The following is a 21,868-nucleotide window of genomic DNA, read 5'->3' on the forward strand; positions in this document are numbered from 1 at the left end:
TTTCTTTTGTTAAAAAGTTAGACAAGACGATCTGCCGACGCGACCGGCCACGGAAAATTTCGTTCAACGCGCGCCGGCAATCCGGCCGGAGATCATCGGCGTCCTACGACGTTCTTCATTTCGCCCTTGCGTCGTCGAGGGAGACGGCCGCTAAAATGCGATAACCGGTGGTGGGATTTCGAGGCTCTTAGCGTTGATCCGCGACATCCTCCTGCAGCGCGAGGTACACGCGCGTGTATACACTCCGGGAATCGCCGTGACAGAAAGCCAGCCGGCCCGTCTTCTTCGTCCGGCGGTCCTCGAGGAGGAGGAGGAGGAAAAGTGTCGCCGTGCCGGGATCGAAATGAAGCGGGATTGCCCGGCACGTAATCGCGAAACTTTAACAATCTCGCCGGGCAAATAATTCTCACGGAGGGGCGTAAGAATTGACGATTCCAACTTTCCGCTCGGCTGCCAGCAGCAGTCCCCGCGTCTTCATAAGACGTACCACCTCCTCCTCGTCCTCCTCGTGGACAGAGATAACGCGATCCCGTGAAATTAAGCGTAATCCTGGACCGAGGAGAAATTAAGGGTAGGATACGAGATAATAAGTCCCGCGGGAGAGGAAGCCGCGTGGGAGGGAGACAGGGAGAGCTATCGACTCCCGGGAAACGTATAATCCTGATTCCCGCGGCGACCTTTTATTTCCCGGCCATTTCTCGACTCGGGCGAACTCGAACGAGCTCTCTTTAGAAGCGATACGTTGCTCGAATACGACGGCTCTTTCGGGGGAAAAACGATCGCTCGGCTTGCCCGTCTCGACTTACTCTCGGCTCGCGAACCCGCTTCGGAGCGCTCATTATCCGAATACGACGGCACCGATTCACCTCGTCATCCTAGACCACCTTCGTCTTCGACCTCCCCCGCCTTACTACCTGTGTGTATGTGGTTACTTCGTTCGAGGTTTCTCGTAGGATTTGCGCAAAGGACAGGCGATAGGTCTGCGGGGCGCGCCGCGTTACACACCGTACGATTGTGGAAATCTCCACGCAGCCGTCAGACTTGACAATTTTACTCGGAAATTGTCCACAACCTGTACGCGCTTGACTACTCTGAAGCGTTTCGTCGACCGGCAACTTGGATCGAGAGCTTATCGAAAGAAATCCGTCGACTCCTTTCCAAATAATGCTTCATTCCGTTGTTTTCTTCCCGTGACTATTGTGATTACTTTTGGATGTTATCATTATTATGTTATCTGATATCAGCGATGCGATCCTCCGCATCGGGAAGCAAATGGAGCTGTAAACGCAAGCTCGGATCACGGCGCGCCTCGACTTTTCACGGATATATATATATACATATATATATATGTATGTATGTACAGACATCTTGTAAAAACACGCTTGCCAAATGCGAGTTACCGTTGCTTGACAGTCATAGGTACCTATTAAAGGGACAGCGTCCGAGGTCGTCGGCATGCTTTCTGCCACGAGGTTCAGGAAAACTGTCAGCGACAGCAGAATGGTCACTCCTACATGGACAGGTCGAAAAATCACACATCAACATTGCGCCACTCGCGTGCGAGGCCTAACCGGGGTTTCTCGTTTTTTTTTTTTTTTTTTTTTCTCGGAATGTGGGACGCACCTGGATTAGGTGCGGCGTTTGTTAGATTGCTGACTCGTCTAAATCGGGGTTCAATGAGGTCTCACGCGACGGAGTCGCGCGAAAGTGTTTCCGACTGTTTTTCTTTCCGTTTGTTTCTTTTTCCGCCAAGCAGTGCGGATCAGCTCGAGCCGCAGCTCGCGCGTCCGAACGCCGTTTTCGGGTCTCCGTGGTGATCACGGCGTTGCCCGGGGTTTCCCGGCAAATTCGGACTCGCGCGTATCGCGATCACAATCTGCCGGTCTGCGATCTACCGGCGCCCTAAGCTCGAAATGGTGCGCGACCTGCCGCCGAGAACGACTCGGCGAAATTGCGTCGCCGCATTTTCGATCATGCGGAGATACAGAGGATGATTCGATCTAGGATCCGGCGATGCTCGAACTTCCTATGACGCCTCTCCTCTAACGCGACGGGACGTTTCCGCCGTCTCTTTTGCGCGGCGGCTCCTCGTCGTGGCGCAGTGTGTCGCGAAACACATTCCGCTTGTCGATTCCGAGGAGAATGTCTTTCTAACCTTTTCTCCCTCTCTAAATTACATCGCGCCCTACTTCGGCCCCTTCCTCCCGTCTCCTTTTCTCTACTCACAAGTCACCACTCGGAGAATAACGTCGCGCGAGATATTCATGCGCGAGCGAAATCCCGCTGGAGGGGGTGGAAAGATTTGCAAAATAATGCGGCGAGCGAGAAGAATGAGGATGATCGCTCGTGGAATCTGGCGCATCAACGCCAAATGATTTATGTTGGGAGAGAACTCGCCGGCTACAACGTGATATTAATGACGACGACGACGGGAGGACGTCGGGAATGACGTGGTGGGATCCCAGCGCGCGACACCTTCGCGAATGATGCGGCCGCGCGAAGATATTCGCGAGAACTCAGTCGCGGAGCAGCCCGCGCGATGATCGAGCGGACACGAGCACCGTTTAAGTCGAGCATCGAAAAATCCCGTCCGGGTGGATTTTGTTACCTGCCCTCAGGCGGGATGTTCGCAGGGATTAGTCCGCAAAGTTCGGGACGTGTAACGGACCCCGTGCGGATGCTGTGCGAGGAGCCGCGGCATTAGCGACTTCGACGGAGCCGGCTAAGTCGCTCGACAACTCCATTACCGCGCAACAGCCTTCAAAGTGACCGGCGAAATTCGATTATCTTACTGCCGCTCTCGAGAATCGGGAACTTCTGCAGACGATTGATGACTCTCGCCGGACGAAACGAACGGTTTGACCGCGGCTGATTGAGGCGGCCAGATGCCAGACACGCCCGCACGGCCGCGGCTTCCGCGTCTCGCTGTGCGGATTTGTCAAGAGGCGAATAATTCGATTAAGAATCTAGTGTCGGGAACGAATGCTGATCGAAGGGCTGCGTGTTACTCTGTGCGGGGTGGTGGCGTAATGGAGGGACAAATGGAGGATGGTGTCGGTAACGGGCAGCGCGCGCGGCAGTGTGTTAAAACGCATTTCTACTTGTTTGGTGTAGTCAGTGCGTTTTGGCACACATTTGTTTTTTAGGAACACTTCGATTGGATTACTCGCAATCTCGCGTTCTCCCTCGGTGTTTATCGACCTTCCTTCGTTGCGATATTAACGCAGGTTTAAACGGAAATTTCGCTGAAATCTCACGAGTGACGCGGGGTGACTTCAAGCCGGGAATAGTGATCGACGACGTTCGCTTAAGATCGATCCTTCACTCGTCTCACGTAGAGCAGCCAACGCTTTTTTGCGTTTTAATTCATTTAGAAGCTCGTTTAAACGAGACGCGATAGCACGGGGTCAAATAAGCGTACCGTGTTTCGATGAGATCGACGGGGTTAAAACCGCGGCAAGGTGCATTCGCGGCGGGTGGCAAACCGCCAATAACATCGGGGAGGGTTGTCGGTCAGCGAGGGTAAGCGCGGAGCTTGAGGAAGGCTGACCAATTAATTCCTTGCTATTAGATCCAAACGTTCACCGGGCACGTGTACGGCGGACATATTTTTTTTCCAAAGGCATGATTTTCAATTAAATTCACGCGCGGGGAGCGCCGGTCGCACGATCCGTTTCGCCCAAGTATCGCGCATGATAGATTCAAGAATCAAGCTCGCCGACAAAAAAACGAGGGATAATGATTGATGGTAGCAATTATAAAACGGAAGATTAATCCGTACTTCCGAGTGAAGGAACTTTCCGGCAAATTTCTGGTGATTTTAATATTCTGAAAAATATATTGCTTCTTCCGAAAATTGTCGGCGCTTCTGAAACATTGTAAAGTGTATTAAATTTGGATCCTCTCTTGATGTAAATTTACGTGCCCAACGGTTTTCGATGATCTCGTTTCTCAAGTTTTCACGATCGTTGACACATTGCGTGAATCTTGATCTTGCGAAAGCCGCCGTACACCGAGTCTTCCTCAAGTCCGCCAACGACTATTTTATTCCCTTTACGCACCCAAAAAACGTATTCGTTAAATCAGCAACCGTGAATCACGTCTGTATATTTATGCGAAACGGCGTGCTATGCTTGGTTACGTATAGGAAATGCTCAGCCGTGCGGATTCTGGGAAAACAAGAGTGTCTGCCAAGGATCCCTCCGATCGATATTCCGACGGAGGAAAAACAGTGATAAATTTTGGACGCAATGATTTAAGTGGATATACGAGCGTTTTGTAACCGGCATAGCGTGGCGTAGCGACAGTTTTTTCCTTCCATCTCCCGCGGTGCAATTTCCGCTGCATGTATTCATACATGCAGCATTACGTATACCTGCGTCTTTTGCCTAAATAGGCAACACAGAATTTTAATACGAAGTACGGATTTGCATACGAAAGGAAATCCCATGAAAACGCCAGCCTAGTTTCTTCCCTGCTCTCGAAGAGAGAAAACGTCGACGGGATATTGGATTAAACACTCGTAATTCTCCACTATAACACTCCGCGCACTTCCCAATTACTTTTCTTAATTTTTTCACCTGATCTTCAAAGTCAAGTAAAAACATTTGTCCCCGAGTTACGAAATGAATATCTTCGTGTGAACTTTCGCGCGTCAAACAACAAGTCTGCTACTTTCGTCGTTCGTTGCGCCTTAAGGGGGTTGTAGGTGGTCGTACTTTCAGTGGTGTATCAAGGGGGCTATTAAAAGTTGAATATTTATTGAGTAAAAGTACACTTATTTCACCATCCAAATAATAAATGTTAATTTGACATTTGAAACAAACTTGAGGTAAATATATATATGCAAAATTATAAGTACGAAAATATGATTTTGTATTTTTCTTCTCAATGCTATATTTATATGCATCGATTGATCTGATAAAGATGCACAGATAGTAGGAAAAGGTATATAAATGCATATGTACACGTATTTCGAGTATTATTGCGAATGATAAACTTTACACCGCTATATTTTCCAAATAAAATGAATAATTCCATAATTCTGAAATTTGTATATAATATTTATATATTACTTTTTAATATCAGTAGTTTTTCATCAAAGACTTATTTTTAATTAAGAAGAAATGAAAAAGAACATGCTAACCCCTAAAAGACTACTTATGAGAAGAATCGACTTTAGTTACCAATATCTCAGCTTTCGAACGGTCGATCTTTCTCAAATTGCACTAGCAGTTGGACAACACTAATGTATGTGCGATGCAAGTTTCGTTGAATTCTTACCAAACTCATTTCACCTTACAACCTCCTCTTAAATCGCACATCGAACGGGGCGAGGCCGGCCAAAGAACGCCCGAAATACCGGTAATCTCATTCGCATCTGATTTTTCTTGCGACACACGAGTCTCCCGCACGTGTTGCAACTCCGCCGCGGGATTCATGCAACCGTCTCTTAATGGAATTCCGCCCCTCGCGAAGCGATGCACGAAACGCGCACCTGTTCTCGAGCGGAGGCTAATGCCTTGCGGGAGCGGAATGCCGTGGCATCCACCCGGTGTCCGTTTCCACAGATGTTATTCCTCTCCCCGGGACAGGCTCCGCTGGTAGCGTTGGTATCGCGCGCTTATGCGTCGCGACGATAAATCATTTTGTCTTGCGGATCTCGCGAATTGTCGCGGTTACTGCAGTAAGACTGTGCGAATCGTCACGGTTACTGTAGGGAACGGCATGAATTGCACGGAAACCATGGCTGCCGACGCGTGAAAACGGTTATCGATCGCTCATTGAAGAGAAGAAGGATTAACACAGGGAGGTAAGACGCAGACACGGCGGTTGAGATGTTTCTTCGAGCGACAACTAATGTCGCGATCATCGAGGTTCAATTTGTCAGGGCACGTATTTTGGAATCGCTCGAAGTGGATTCCGATCGGAATTATTCAGTCATTCCCTAAATTTCTGTTTGCGTTTCTCGAAGGAAAAACGGAATTGTCTCGATCGACATTCATTCCGAATAGTTCGTAACACGCGCCCGGCTCTTGGAGTTTAGACTCTGAACAAAAAGTATCTACCACCCGGAACAAATGACGTTACATGTATGGTCAATCGCTATAAGGTTGCAACATTTTAATTTTTTATTAGTTTCGGAACACATCCTGTGTCTAATAGGAGAATTGTGGTTTTTCTTTTATCATTCTCAGGAGATACATTTTCCTGCTGATACGAGATGCGTTGCGAAACTGAAACTAAAAACAAAAATGTTACAATGTTTCTATGACGAGATATTAAGAATGGCTTTTCGTAATTGTTCGAGCTAACGCGCGCGTTTAATTGAGCTAATTAACTTTTTGCCTCACGATGAGTGACGTTTTATCTGTAATAGTCAGCTTTTAGCAGTGACAGCAAATAACGAATAGCCTTTTAGTTTCGAAGTTCGAATCAGCTAATGGCATTTAGTTGACAGTACTACGTGGCTTTATTGTGCGCCTGTCCGTTACTCTTCAATTCTCACACTTTCATACGATGTCACCCGCTGAACTTTCCTCTCCTTCCTCTTATGCTTCTCGGTCCGTTACGTCGTTAGGTCTGTTTGCGAAAGACATCACGTTGCACTCGGGAGAGAACGAGGCCACTGCTACGTGCTTACCTCCGCGCCATGTCCTTTGTCATGATAATGCTCAATCAAACACGCAGCTCCGAACGAGAGCGGCTCTCTTTTCCCTTCGTATTTATCCGGTTAATGAGATTCGCGCGAGCGGCTCCGTCCGGAAGCCCAGATGCGGAATTTACAGCGGCGTAATGATATGCAAATCTCATTGGCGCGTTTTTAGGCATGAAATCGGGGAGCGGCGCGATATTGTTACGCGCGGATTGCGGAGCGCTCGATGGCGTTCGTATAATTTCGCCGCAACGGTGCCGTTTTGCTAATTGAGAGCCTCGAACGGGGGAATCCAAGATTCTTCCCAGCTAGAAAAGGCGGCGAGTACATGCACGGTTGTGTTTCACGAACACATTATTCAATTTGACCCTTTGTACTTCAAGAATGCCGCTGACACCGGTGACATCCGATAATTCCGTCAACCAACGAAACCTCATATGACGGTGTTTCTCGGGTTTTAAATTTAATTACCAACTAGAGCTACCGCTGATTTTAGAAGTGACGTAAAATCCGGAAGGCGCCGCCGCAGAGTTCGTCCAGTTTTGTAAGAAATTTTGCGTCTCCCTGCAACATCCTTGGAATGCGAAAGAATCATTTCAAATTACGGCGAAATAATGAAACGCGAGTGTTCTTCGTGCGTTCTCCCACGCTCGATTTTCCGTTTAACGCGTTGACGTGCGAAGGATGAACGCGGAAAGAATGATTATTCCATTGCTCGGATATTCTTAACGACCCTCGGATGTATCGACGTTCGCGAGCTGAATGTGATACGGAAAGTTCCGAAGTCCCTAATCTACGTGTGATCCCCGTGAAGGAAAGTTCCGCGGAGGATGTCGGGGCTGACACGAGTCCATGAAAGATATCCTGGACTTCGTCAATGATTAATTACGGGGTGGAGGAAATGGATGTCCGGAGGCAGGAAAGTGTGGTTTAGGAGAAACGAGGAATGGCACTTTTTGATAAATCGAGTCAACGCGGTGAAAATTTTCCTTCCCGTCGCCGCAGCCGCCGTGTGACGGGCGTCGCGTGTTAGCGGAAATCGCGTCAATCAGTTATACAAGTTATTACGCGTTATCACGTGCTATTATTATTATTATTACTACTATTAGAGAAGAAGGTCTTATTATGGCTATCTACCCTTCTGAGACAAATCAGTCATCTACATTCACAGTTATATTCATTGTTGTTCCTTCTAAGAGTTTATTTTGCGACTAAATATATAAATGTGTTTAACAAAACATTGTGTGCTTTTTCTTTTTAAATAAAACATTCTCTTAATCTGTGAGAGACCACATTACTACACCTGTTTCTCTTCGACCTACTGCACAATGTCGTCACATTTCTAAATAAACAGCGTCGTATGTAATAAATATTTCACGATGTGGAGTCCAGAATCAATCGAGCAGCACTTTAACGAACGTCATTCGGGTTTTCCATGAAAAATATCGATTATTAACAAAATTACACAAAATGTAATTGGGGCAAAATGTAAACGGGGACCATAATGCCACCACCTTCCCTCGGGACCATAATACCACCTTCTTCCCTCGCTATCATTTTTATGATTAAATTTCCAAGTATTTCGGAGCGTTGCTAAGGAACCTTATATGAGCTCTCATACGTTAACGTCAAACTTCGCCGGCTTCGTGTTAAAAGATAATGTCACCGCTGACTTATCGGCGGAATGGTAGCACACCGGGGACGGTCGATGACGAAACTTCTTCCGCCGGGCTGAATGATCCCTGAGAAATCCCGTCCTCCGTTTCACCGAACCGCGGGGAAACTCAGTCGTTAAGAAGAGAGACGTTCCCGCGTCTCAAGTGGCCGCGCACGGCAGTACGCTTTTAAAAGCGCCGCCTGAGGAGCGAACGTCGAGGAAAACGCGGGCGAATGAAAACGCGACAATGCCGATAGATTCATCGAAGACAAAGGGAAATCCGAAGACAGGACCGAAACAATGGGGCTACGAAGGTGACGAAACGGCGGGGGTGCGGCGGAAAGATAGCGCCGCTCGCGGATTCCGGCTAGCGCGGAAATGCCGCTCCGGTCGTGCAAACCGTCGGCTTCTCCCGTCGTAAGTCCCGTCTTTGCGACACCGGGGAGTTTTCCTCGCGAACCGGGGGCTTCATAAAGCGACGCCCGGGACAGCTGCGGCCGAAATTGCGCGGATTTTCCGAGGAAAAATTTTGCAACTGGGTCAGAGAGGGTCGCGTCAGACAAATGGTTCCGCGGATGATATAATGTCGTCTACCGCCGTCACGTGAACTTTCACATCGGATCCGTCACGCCCCGGTGCATCTCTCTCTCTCTCTCTCTCTCTCTCTTTCTCTCTCTCTCTCGCGAAGTGGAGAGACTCTTAAGACCGCCGGTACGAGTAGTTCGTCCATGTAATAAAAGAGTTAATGATACGTCGTCCGCGGGATGAAGATGAGAAACGCGCATTTTTGTCGCGTAGAAACGGATTATCTCGGCGGAGCTGCGAATTGCGCGCGACACGGTTGCGCTTTTACGCGCGATATCATCGCGCGGGCAACAAAGGGGGACGGTAATCGCGATAATTTCCAAGACAAGCTCGCTCGTTTGCAACTAACGACTCCCGCGGCACATCGCTCGTACGAATTAAACTCCTGGGATGTTAAGTACCGCGGAACAGTCCGAATCGTGCGCGCGCGCGAGCGTAGTTCAAGAAAATCTATGTACGTCCCTCGCGAGAGTCGCGAGTGCAAAACGGAGAGGTGAGTTGCGCGAGGTGAGCTCCGGCGAAGAAGAAGAGCTTGCGGAAAAAGCGCACGAGTGAGCGCCTTGGAAAGGCCACGACGAGACGTAACTCACAATTGATCGCGGAATCGACGCGTTACTCGCACTCACTCTCGCACTTCCCGCGCGAATTTATCAAAAGCGCCGAACGAGGCCCGTATCGACGGTCGTTATTAGAGATGCTACTATTCGACATATTCGAATTTTCACGCTGAAAAATTTCATTATTCGAAGCTTCGATAATATAATTTCTAGTTCTAATCGTTATCTATCGTTTCTCGATTCATATCTGAGACTCTACACACGAAATTGTCATCGTGAGCGCGATTTAACTGGAAAATTCAGATTCTGGCTCGGAAATCTGAATACTTCACTTGAGATAAGTTTCAAGCGGCGACTGTTAAAACGGGCCTGAAATGCCGATTGAGACGTCGTCGAGAGTGAAATTGCCGGAGCTTGCCGTTCGCGCGATAATCCCGAGAGCGAGCGCGGGGAAATATTTAGACTCCCGTAAAGATCCGCCGGAAAGGGACACTTAGCTCTCACATCGACGAGGAATTTCGCCCTGACGAGGTAATTTCGCAAAAGCGTCGAGCCGGCACATTCGAAATCGGGCGAAGGGGCGCGCGCGCGTTCCAACCGAAAGTTGGAAGTGCCAGTTGGCGTCGAAGAAGTTATTCGTTTACCCTAATCGCACCGTTGCCGGAAATTGCATCGGCGCGCACGTGAAGGCAATCCGCCGCGGGATTAACGACAGCAGTTGCATCACGGAAAGTAATCCGCGTGTCTTCTCCTTTCTTTCGGGTTTGTTTTTTTTTTTCCTTTCGATTCGAGACTTCTCATCAGTCGGACGGTGCGGCCGCAGCGACCGCAGCGAAGGAACCGCGAAGACGGCTGTGTCGCTGGAATTCTTAATAAGATGACGACGACGACGGCGAGCGTTCTCGGACTCGTCGAAGATGAAGCCACCGACTCCCGGGTCGCACTATCAGAATTCTTTTCTTCCTATCCGTTTCTTGCGCGCGAGTCTCCTCCGGGGGATATTATCGAATACGGCGGAACGAAAGTTGAGCGGGCCAGAGGATCGGCGAGAGAGCTTGTAATTTTTAGCTCGTTTCCTTTTTACGATACCGGGACGTGCAACGAGTGCCCCGTAAAAGAGCACTGAAATACCGAGATTTAATTTCGACCCGGAGAATGGTACTTTACTTCCGTACCGATGGTATTTAATTATTTGATCGAATAAACTTGCGCAGCTCACACCGAAGACCCCACGCGAACGGATCGCTCCTCGTCGTTTATTATTGAAATTAGAAAGAGAGAGAGAGAGAGAGAGAGAGAGAGAGAGAGAGAGAATATGCCGGAAATAATTATTGCGAAAGATGCTCAAAAGGTAGTTAAGAATGAAGCCACGCTCAACGCGCAACATTTGTACGCCTGGACACGAACGTACCCTTCCTTTTGTTCCGTCACAGCCCATGAGGCAGCTCGCGCAGGAAGTGTGACGCGTGATAATGAGCTGCCGTGTGTATAAACGTCGCGGATTTGTGCTGGAACTTGCTATAGCAACGACAACGTCAAGCGCAAATTGCCGAGAGACCGCCCGAGAGCTATACGTTATGTGACGTTTATTTAGCGTGATTGCCAGGTCGCGCGATACGCAACGTGTTCGGCAACGCGCGAAGATTTCCTCACACTCTCCCTCTCGGCGTTGAAAGCTTCGCAAATAGAAACCGCGGCGGAAAAGAAGAGAGAGCGTCGAAAATATTGGAATTTATCTGGCGGACGGATAAACGTAAATTCGGATTACGGGGTTCACTCGCGGCGCACTCGCCGCCGGTGAGAGCGGTAGACGCGCGCGAACACGCAGCGGAAAGCGTATATCCGTATATTCGCGAGCGTATTCGCTCGCGTTTACGAGACATTCGGCCTGCCAGAGGAGCGTTTCCTGTTCCTTCGACGCATCGACAACATGTCACGGCTTGGTCTCCCTCTCTCTTGCTCGCTTTTCCGAAACCCGAAAAATTATGAGCCCCTGAATAATAAAGTTGTCAATCTCTGACGCGACGACAACCCTCGGCTGTGATGCACCCTCGTTTGACCGAACGGCCTCGTTTTTTTTTTTATTACCACGCGGAGGTGGGCGCGAAACGTGTGCGCGGGATATTATACAGGATGTTCCGAAAGTACCGCGCGATATTTCAGCCGCTTGATTACAGTCTTAGGGGGAAAATGTCGAGGAAATGTCACGATGGCTCATTCGGCGACTTTTCGGACTCCATTTCCCCGGGAAAATAAGCTTCGTAGGGAGGAGCTATCGGATACATCGCGTTCTCTCGATATTCAGGATATTATGTACCTCGGTTATTAAGCCGCAAATTAAAGTACCGGGTGGATAAATGCATTCGAATTTTCGCGTGTATAACAAGGCATCGGTGCATAATTGCGTTTGAAAAGTTTCGCGAAGGATATTTTCGTTTTTGTCACACGAGTCTCTCCGAAGGTATCGACGCTTCGATATACCAGGGTGATATAGGAGAAAAATCTACTCTAAGTTAGTTAAAGAATTAATTAAGGTTGATGGTTCCGGAACATCCTGTATAATTCATATCCCGACCGACCGAATATCCCAGGGGGCGGCTCGGAAACTGTAAATTTCTCTCCTTACTTCATAATTTAATTTATGGCGTAATTTAATTGAAACTCATTGACGTCACATAGTAAAGCCGAATCTGACGGTCGATAAAATCGCGCGATCCGGCTGGCATTTATTCGCGAAACGGCATCTACGGTTCGGCACGTTTCAGCACGTTTGAGCGAATTGTAGCGAGCGTCGAGGAGAAACATTTTCGCGACGGACCTCGGAAGTTGCGCCCGAAAATGATGCGCAATGTCTAGCCGGTCCTCCAGCGTTAACGGCATTGCGCTCGTCGAGGGTAACCTCGGACGACGAGGCAGATCGGCCCCAACATCGATTCTGGCCTGTCGTTCTCCTCGAAACACCAAAGGGAAATTCAATTCTCGCGAGCGACGCGCGAAAAAGTCGTTTCTCAAACCGCCCGCGTTGTGCGAGATGACCTGCCAAAGTGAGACTGTCACTGCTGATATTTTCCCTCCCCCCCCTTCCCTCGGCATGTCACGATATATAGAAAATGACGTAATGAGAGTACATCTTTTTCTTCTTTCTCGTGTGGCTCACGTGACGATGCACCTTTGTTTATTTGTCTTCATGGGAACTAAATTGAGAACGAAGCGCGCGAATTTGTCGTGACGCTCGTGTGTGCGCTCTCACGTCTCTGTATCTTGTACGCGTGGGAGTTTCAGGTGGTTTTTAAGTGGTTTAAGTAGGTCTCCGGGGAAAAATTAATGGAAAAATATAGCATCCCCGCACAGAGTTATCGCCCGGTGATTGCCGCAGCTTTTGAAAGTTCTCTTAAATATGACAGATGGGGAGAACGGGAGGGGGGAGGGGGTAGTATGTCGAGGAACTCGACACGATTCGCCATGAATCCATCATAATTACAGAGGTGCATTTCCGACGAAATCCCGCGCGAAAAATAACGGAAGGCTCTCGCTCTCCCTCTCTCTCTCCTTCTCTCTCTCGCGAAACAGAGAGAGAGAGAGAGAGAGAGAGAGGAGGTAATCAAGCGGTATTAACAACAAATGAAAAGTACCATTAAGAGCTTATCCAAAATTAACGATTCGGACGGCCAACATGGTCACGTGCCGATGTGGGGGAGGGAGTGGAGGGTGGTTTGGTGTACATTGCGAAACGAGTTTGCTCGCGGTCGTAGTCGATGTATCGGGTGAAGCGGTTCCTTATAATATCCCCAGGCTTTGATACCATCGTCGGTACGCCGCTTTTATCGAGATACCGTCGATTGGCCGAGATACTAGAGAGAGACGGGAATAATACGGCACGTTCCGGCGTGTTCGGAAAAGCTCGAGTCGGAAGTCCGACTCGAGGAATCACTCGGCGAGGCGAGGGGGAGGAAAACAAGCGATCGCCGCAGAAGATTGCCGCGAGGAGAGGAGAGACTCTCTCGAGAGCGGCGAGAAATCGAGCGAGATAATCGTCCGCATGTTTCGGATCGCGCGCAATCTTACAGAAATTACACGGAGCACCCTCTCGGGGCGAGATCCCATTATTTCCGGACGCGTCAAAAACCCGACGTTCGGGAGGAGGCAGAGGAGCCTCCCTCCCGCTCTTATTTGCCGATGCACCATTAAGAACTGGAGATTGGATTCGTCGGTGCGGCATGAATATTCACGAGGACTCATTTTATGTGGTTCGTTCGGGTCGCTCCCGCGTGCAAGACAAGTCGACGACGCGGGAGCGCGATCGTTGGGACGGGTTTTATCCGAGCGTTGACCTTGAATAATTGAGAAGCTCCGGGAGGTGTTATCGGTGCTGGCCGTGTCGTTCGATCGGGCGTTTCCGATTATGAGGACGGCGGTGTCCCTCGCGGTTCCCTCCGCGATTAACGAGCTGTCGATTAGCGGTTTCCGCGGTTCTCCAAACGGAAGCGACCGCGAGGCTCGCCGATTTATCATCGGCCGTGCCCCGTCATTTCGCCGGTGTGTCACGCTCGTCGCGAACTCGAGAGGCACGTGCGTAATATTTCACGCGGCCTCCCGTCGCCGCAAGGACCAAAGGAGCCGTTCGAGAGGCTTATGCCGCCCCGAGCCCTTGAGATATGCATCGCCCGCGGCGTTTACATGTCGAGATACACGGCGCAGCCTGTAACATGCAGGCGTGCCCTCGCAGGTTAACGCAGCCGAAAACGTATCCAAAATTCAAATCACGCGGCACTCTTCTCCGAACGACCCTACGTAAATGTAAACGCGAGTATAAGCCCGCGAGACCTCCGGAGACGCGCCCGTAGATATTGCGATTTTACGAGACGACGTGGAGCGGGAGAGTGCGGAACGCACGTGTGTTCCACGGAGGTATCGACACGTAGTAAGGCGACGTTATCCGCGGAGCGTGAGAGAAACAAATATCGGAGCGAAAGGTATTCCTACCCACCAGCTCGACTGACGCGCAGCGCGCACCGGGTATCCCGGTTGAGGCTGCCTTTCCTCGACGGGATTTCCTATCGTAACGACGTGATCGAACGAAGAGAGCGTCGGTCGGATAGTCCGCTTGAGTCTAACGATGATCACGCGGCGAGACGGGCCCTAGATCGATGAACTTCTGCCCGAAGCGGAGAGTCCAGACCCACGGAGGGGGAGGGAGTGACCCCTCTCTCCGAGAGAAAAGGAGAAGAGACTGCCTCCTGGTTGAAGGGCGACAGATACGACGATGCGATGAGACCTCCTGCTACTAATCGACCCGGTTTGGGTAATTACGATTAGGTGTGCCTGCTCTCGATTAATTGACGCGCGGGTGAAAGCACACCGTCGGTGGTAAATATGTACGGGGGGCACGAGAGCTTTCTCGAGGGACGTCGAGAGCCCCGTCGACGGGGCTGGAAAACGGAGAAAAAGTGTGCGTGTGATCCGTGAGAGGAGAACAAGTAATGGAGAGTCTCGCTCTGCATACATATATTTAGGCAGACATCTCGATCCGTTACGCACAAGTGGTCGAGGCCCGAGACGGAAACGTTGCGCGACGTCGTTTGGTCGTCCGTGATCGAGATACAGTCGATCTTGGCTACTATTTTCCTTTTCGTCGTCAAAACGAAACAAACGTAGGACAGTCAGCAGTGGCGCCGAGAGTATAAAGTATACCAACGGAAAGTACTTACAGAAAAGTAAAGACGTAACACGCGTGTGTGTGGATATGTAATATATACAGCGTCGCGCAAGCGGCGAAAAAATCGTCCGTCTTTCGACACGATGAATCCGACGGTTGTGTCGCGGAGTGCCGCTCGTTAATCGCGATTTCTGAGAGAACTTAGGCTAGAGAAATGTCTATAATAAGGTGCAAATTTACAACGAATATACACGAACAAAAGTCCCCGGTAGGCTAAATTGCGAGCTCCGACTTGGTGACGCGACAGCGAAATCTCCGAATCGTCCGAGAGTGAATCGACCTCTGAACTTTGTCAACAGGAGAGAAAAACTCGCGGTTTCGGCAAATTCGACAATTTACGCACGATTCCGTCGCGACTTGAAGATCCAAGCGTCTCTCGCGAGCTTCTAGATCCTGAGTCAAACTCTACGTTGATTCTAGCTCGAAGGAAAACGAGAAAAAAAAAGAGAGAGAGAGAGAGACTGCACGGCATCGTGTGTGTATATATTACATATCGTGTATATAACAATAACAATTTACAACGAATCAACCGAAAAGAAAGGAAGAGGTGTGTCTGGCTGGTGTGCAGGCAGGCATGCTACGAGTTACGTTACCTAGGGTGAGCTTCTCGCCGGAATCGGGCGGCAGGGTGAAGCCCAATAGGGCCATGCTCGATATCAGCACGCAGGGCACGATCAGGTTGAAAAAGTAGTAGAGGGTCCTCCTGCGTATCTGTATCGTGAAGGTGACGTCGACGTACGGCTCCGGGCAGCACTGATACATTATCGTGTTCTTCTTTCCCGGCATACCTGGAAAAAAGTGCCCAGCACCGATGTACACGCCGACATGTATATCCGAAGTATTAAAAGCGATATATACTGGTATCTCGCGCGCGCGACACGAGGCAGGTGATCCGTTCGGTCTGCGACCGTCACCGCCTCCTCTTTATCGTCTCCGACGCTTCCTTCTTACTTCTAATCGTTCACTACCCTGTTATATAGCTGCCGTACGGAAAAACATCTCCGCCTAGGTCGCGATGAAACATCGGAAGCCCATCTATCCGCGTCTATCGCTATCCCCGGATCGTATTTTTATCGTCCCGTCGTCTCCTTTAACATCCTCTCTTACTCCTCGCCGCTACATCCACACGCTGCGACTCGGGCCGAGCGGAACACCGGCAGATACACGCCACCATACGTAAACTTTACCTGCCGTCCGTCCGTCTGTCTATCCGTTTTAACGCGGAGGAGTCCGCGTATGTCGTCGGGAGACGCGCGGCCCACGTCGAGCTTACCGCGACTTCCACCGTTGTTCGCGCGATCTCGCCGCAACCACGCCGAGATTACCGCTCGTCGTGAGCCGCGAGAAGACGTCGCCGAGTTGCCAAGTGTTTCCTTGACTTCGTCCCCAGCCCGACGACTCACCGGCGACACACGGAACGAACGAACCAACGAATCAGCTGACTAAAGAGCGGCGATACGCACGATGAGACAGAACTCGCCGTTTGTCCGCGGAATTTCAGCTGCCGGGCACGCGCCTTCGGCGATGACGAAAGCACCTAGTGCGGGGAGGTGGCGATTCCTGACCGCTCGGTACTTTTTCAGAGCGGGCTTTCTTAATAACTTCCGATCGGACAGCCTCCCGCATCGATCTCGAGCGGCGAACGCGACGCGATATCGGACACTCACTTGTTGCTGGTCTCCATTCTTAAGACACCTTTTCTTCGCATTTCGACGGTGAGCGGCGTCACGCTCGGTACATCCGCTTCGAGATAATTAGCGGATTTAATAGCGGAAAATAGCAGCGGTTTTAGAAGCGCGCGGCTGGCCGAGACTTAATTACGCACGTCACGTCGGCTATGTCGGCGGATGCTCGCCGGGGCTCGACGTGCCGTCGATTTACCGGTTTTACCGGTTACGATAGGTCGAAAGCATCGAAACGTCTGGTATGTTTTATCGTCACGCTTCGCTTTTTGTCGTCGCACAATCGAACACTTTGTCTCTGCGCCACCTTTGGAAACAGCTTGGAGCTTGATATCGATTAGTTTCACTCGGAGTCTCTCTCTCTCTATCTATTTATCCATCTATCTCTCGACACCTCCGCATCGCGTCGAAAAGATCATCCGGTCAGTTCTCGGTGAATTTGCCGTAACGAAAATACACGGTGCGTATCGAACGAGAGAAAGAGAGAGAGAGAGAGAGAGAGAGAATTCTGCGCGACGCGGTGGTTGTTCTTTTACATTTTTACAAGCTTCCTACGCGTGTCCCTTCGAGATTACCTCGTGCTTCTCTCTCTCTCTCTCTCTCTCTTTTCTCTCGAACGCGAGAGATTTTTCTTGTTGGCTCGGTCGCGCGGTCGGATATTTTCGGCATTTTTTTCGAGACGCTAAACCGAAGCTATCACGAATTCCATCTCTCCGTCGACGGGCGCGTCTCGCACACGGCGCGAATCTCGAAACCACTTCGGGAAAACCGCCGTGCACGAGGCGCACTTTCCGATACGCGGCCACGCCGGAATGTAGTCGTAAAAGGACATGGCCAATAAATGAGACGCAGGAAGAAGAAGCAGAAGAAGAGCGGCGGACGAAGGAGAAACACGGCGGCGGTAGGAGGACCACCGTCATAAAGTCATACCCGTTGCGGCGCCGCGAGACACGGAGGTGCCGTAAAATCTTTCGATTTCTATTCAGCGGTGACATCGATCGCGACTATGCGCGAAACGTAGAGCTCCCGGGGATGCCGCGGGATGCAGCGTCGCGGCGAAAAGCCGGGGGCGCGGTTTCTTAACGACTTCCATCGGCATTCCTTCGCACACCGATGACGCCGTTTCGCGTTCCCGGTAGGGCGCGCGGGAAACTTGCGTCCCGGGATCCACCGGGAAGCTGAAACGAATTAGGGGTGACACAGCGCGCCGACAGCTTCTCGCTCGATATATTCCTTCGTTGTATCCCCTTTTTCGTCCTGCTCGTTCTCTCTTTCTCTTTTTTTTACGAGAAATCTCTCATTTGCCGACAGGTGGGGACGAGCCGGCGAGCAATGCGGGACGCGTTGTGTGAGATTGAAAAATTTACGGACCAACAACGTGTGGCGCGCGCCCGCGGTGTCTGGTCATAATAAAGGAGCGGAGATTCGCGAATAGTTGACGCGAGGAAACGCGTTTCCGCTCGTATGAATATGCGGTGGATCGGTCGTATGGAGAAAAGAAAGCCGTAACTCGGGTTATAACTCGGTGTACTTTTGCGTTGGGCTTTGATACGAGCCGAAGCCAGACGGAAAGTCTAGAAATACAGATGGGGGACGCTCCGTTAATTAGTTTTGTCAGTATTACAGTTATTACAGTTGCAAACGACAGTTGAGACAATTTTGAAGAATCTCGCACGATAATCACGTCCGTAACTCCAGAGTCCTGCGGATCAAGGCTCAATGGAACCCGATCCGGTTTATCATAAATAACCCGGCACGATCTGTGTTCGCTTTGATAACGTCCCGTAGAAATTTAAAGCGAGGGCTGGGAAGGATCTGCAGAATTTTTCCCCACTTCTAGGCTTTGTGAAGGTAAGCCCTATGCAGAAATGCAACGGTCGTACAAAATTCGGACGAAATTTGTAAATCTAAATCCTAATCTCACGAAATAGACTGCCTCTTGTTACGCTTCCAATTTATAAGAAAATTCAAATGCGAACTCGTAGCTTGTTTATGTTAAATTTTCTACTTAGACGCTATTTTTGAGAATCAAAATCAAAGTTAGGTAATTTAGTCTCGTTTTGACCTTATTATAGTGAATTTCATTTAAATCTCATTTTAGGAATTGGCTAATTAGGCCCTGACGTATAGGTCTTGTTAGGAGCATTCACGTCGATGCTTATTCAGGAACTATTTACGAAAATCCATTCAGAATTTGCCTTTCTTGATCATGTTTAGGCTCAAGGAAAGCAGGTTTATTTATGTCAGACTTACTTAAGGCCACTGCAGACTCGGGGCACGCCACGATTAATTTCTACCCGAGACCCAAGGCCTGGCCCGGATCGGTGTTTCTTGTTAAAAAAATATTTATATTTGAAACTCTTTCAGATTCGACAACGAATCGGACTGAATCCGGGCGTAAATCGGGCCTTGATTTGCTTTACGTGACTCGTAGGAGCTTTCGTGGCGCATTTTACGACAGTTTCGCGATAGTTCGCTCTTCGAAAATAACTGTTCGATCCTCCGCGTCATTATCGAACACATGAGACCGCCCAATTAACACAGATACAAGCGTGATTCCACGTAGCACTAAATACGAAACACCGGCTGGGTCGAAAGGGCCGCACTTTGTTGTCGAAGTTAAAGCCGCGTAATCATCGTCCGTGGAAAATAGAATCGTTAAATTCCGTAATAGCTTTGCCCCCTGCGATATATTATTACATTCTATACGTAATTCCATTCCCACGCTATGCCTCCAACAACGTACACGCTGTGCAAACAGATTCGCAAATTGCGACGGATTAACATAGGTACATTACCATTGTGCACGCGTGCCGAGAACAGACGAGGATTAAGCCGCGACGCGAGGCGTTGCGAAAGAAAGAGTGGGAAATAGAGAGATAGATGGAGAGAGAGAGAGAGAGAGAGACAGAGAGAATTTAAATTACGCCAAACTGATTTCTTTCTTCTGTCCCGGCTCTGATAACGATTTCTCCTCCCAAAATAGACCGGTTCGTCACCCTTCCCCTCTCGATTGTCATATCCCCCGTCCGATGAAACGAGGTGCGCGCGCTGCGAAATGTCGTTTTTAGCTTTGATTCGTTTCAATTTGTCAGTTTCGGCGGGAGACAAGGTGTCACGTGTGGACGTAGCAAAAAAGTCGCTGACATTTCATACGTTGCCACGTATACAATATCGCTGTCAAACCGCGGAGGTATCGAGTGATAATCGATGAGGGACCGGCCGCAAAGACCGGCATATTCGCGGCAAATGTGCACGTCCGCGCGCGTAAACATGTTTACAGCGTCAGGAATATAAAGGCTAAGCCGACGTGTTTCCAGCGAGGAACCAAAGTCCCGACAAATAAATATATAAGAGCGACGCGTCCTTTCGTCCTGTTCCTGCGGCATCCGTCAAAATATCCGTTACGATTGGCCGACACGTGGGAGTCGTCACGCGAATCATCGCGTTCAACGTGAGTTATCGAATTTCTCCCGAAACTCGGATATACTTTCAGAAATACTTTTACCTCTAAAATAACATTAATATCTGTGTGCCCTGTGAGATTGCTACGTATGACGCTCGTTCATCAGCACGTAACGCAATCGCATTGGTTCAATAACGATGTAATTCGCCGACGATGATGGCGAATCTGTGCGCGCGAATGTACACGTTTTCGACAGCTGCGATCACGCGGAAAATATTCCCGTCGATCCCTACTTGACTCAGCGTTCTACTTCCGGATTAGCGCCGCAGAATTGGGACGCACGGATCTATTCATCGGCGCGCGCGCGTCGAGCCAATTCGAGATTCTATTCTTAGTCGCCTATGGAGAGACGCTCACCTTCATCGCGAGCGCCTGTGCGCTCGAGCGCACGAGTATACACACACACACACACACACAAAGAGAGACACATGACGCGTAACAGCCACACTTATACCCGCACTCATTCACACATCTATATATACACACATACGCGTATGTATTGCTTATACAGAGGTAGTAGATTCTGATTGGCTCGACAAGTCGTAAATTTGAGGCTCTGTGAAACTCACCGATGAGGTACCATTCCCCGTTCGTGATGAAATCGGATAAGTCACCACCCTCCTCTGAGTTGAGTACCAGATCGAGCTACCAAGGTCAAAGTTTGATTAAGACGGGCACGGATCTACACGACGGGGACATTCCGTTAGGTAACTCGAAGCGGAACGTGCGCATGCAGCTACGAATTCCGGTCGCGTCTACGTCTACTATGCGTCTCGTACGAGAGAGCAAGAGAGGAAGAGAGAGAGAGAGAGAGAGAGAAAGACAGGATACGCCTGCAAACCAGGGTATCACGGGAGTGATAGATAAGGCGTGCAACTAGGAGGGAGAATCCGCTGTTGGGCTGTTGGAAGACGGTGATGCGAAAGGGGGAGTCAGTCACCTCCCCCTCTCGCGTGTACGCCTGGAAAAATGCATTCGTGCGGCCGACGGGCGGAAAACCGGCTCCTCGTCCAGCTGGCTGAGAACTGCTCATCACTGCGCGGCCAACAAGTCCTCGTCTTAAGTTCGCACGCGAGACCTTCCTTCGCCTTCCTTTCACCGCGTGGAATTCGGGGCGTCTTCTCACATACGTTGCGAATATTCGACGAGACGACGTGTGCACGCCGTGCCACCTGCGGAACTCGCGAGAATGCGAGCGGCTTCCGGTCGGTCCGATTTCTCGGGATTTCTGAAAAGTCGAGCAATTTTCGCCGGCATTTTGGCGAGTTTCCCATTTGAGGCGGGCTCGGGGCGAATGTGAAATATCGGCCGGGTAGAGTGGCTGACAAAAGTCGCAATCGATACCGTCGTGGCCCCGCTGCCGCGTTCGCGCGATCTTTATCGTTAGGCGATAAAATATTAGTTTGAGGAACGCTTGGGAGAGGGCGGATTTCGCGCTCGACTTGCCCCGCCGTGGCGTGCAGACGCTTTAATTTCGGATTTCGGAACAAGGGTCGACCGAAAAATCTCACGCTCCGCGGATATCGCGCTGGTAATCATATTAAAGTAAT

The 21,868-nt window shown here is 49.9% G+C and overlaps 1 protein-coding gene across 3 annotated transcripts in view; it reads right to left on the reverse strand.

Moving 5' to 3' along the window:
* The window catches only part of LOC106743983 (neuronal acetylcholine receptor subunit alpha-7), a 243,509-nt gene that overhangs the window by 78,743 nt on the left and 142,898 nt on the right, over positions 1 to 21,868 (reverse strand). For 2 of the 3 annotated variants that reach the window (XM_014618347.1, XM_014618346.1), the window contains exons 7-9: positions 20,888 to 20,963; positions 15,764 to 15,958; positions 1,424 to 1,510 (exon numbers count right to left, since the gene is read on the reverse strand). In XM_014618347.1, coding sequence (XP_014473833.1) covers positions 1,424 to 1,510; positions 15,764 to 15,958; positions 20,888 to 20,963 — 358 coding nt within the window. The remainder of the gene's footprint in view (positions 1 to 1,423; positions 1,511 to 15,763; positions 15,959 to 20,887; positions 20,964 to 21,868) is intronic. The other variant, XM_014618348.1, reaches the window with a different exon arrangement.

The sequence above is a fragment of the Dinoponera quadriceps genome, unplaced genomic scaffold (genome assembly GCF_001313825.1).
Source record: "Dinoponera quadriceps isolate SergipeBrazil2010 unplaced genomic scaffold, ASM131382v1 scaffold1252, whole genome shotgun sequence".
Classification (NCBI taxonomy): Eukaryota; Metazoa; Arthropoda; class Insecta; order Hymenoptera; family Formicidae; genus Dinoponera; species Dinoponera quadriceps.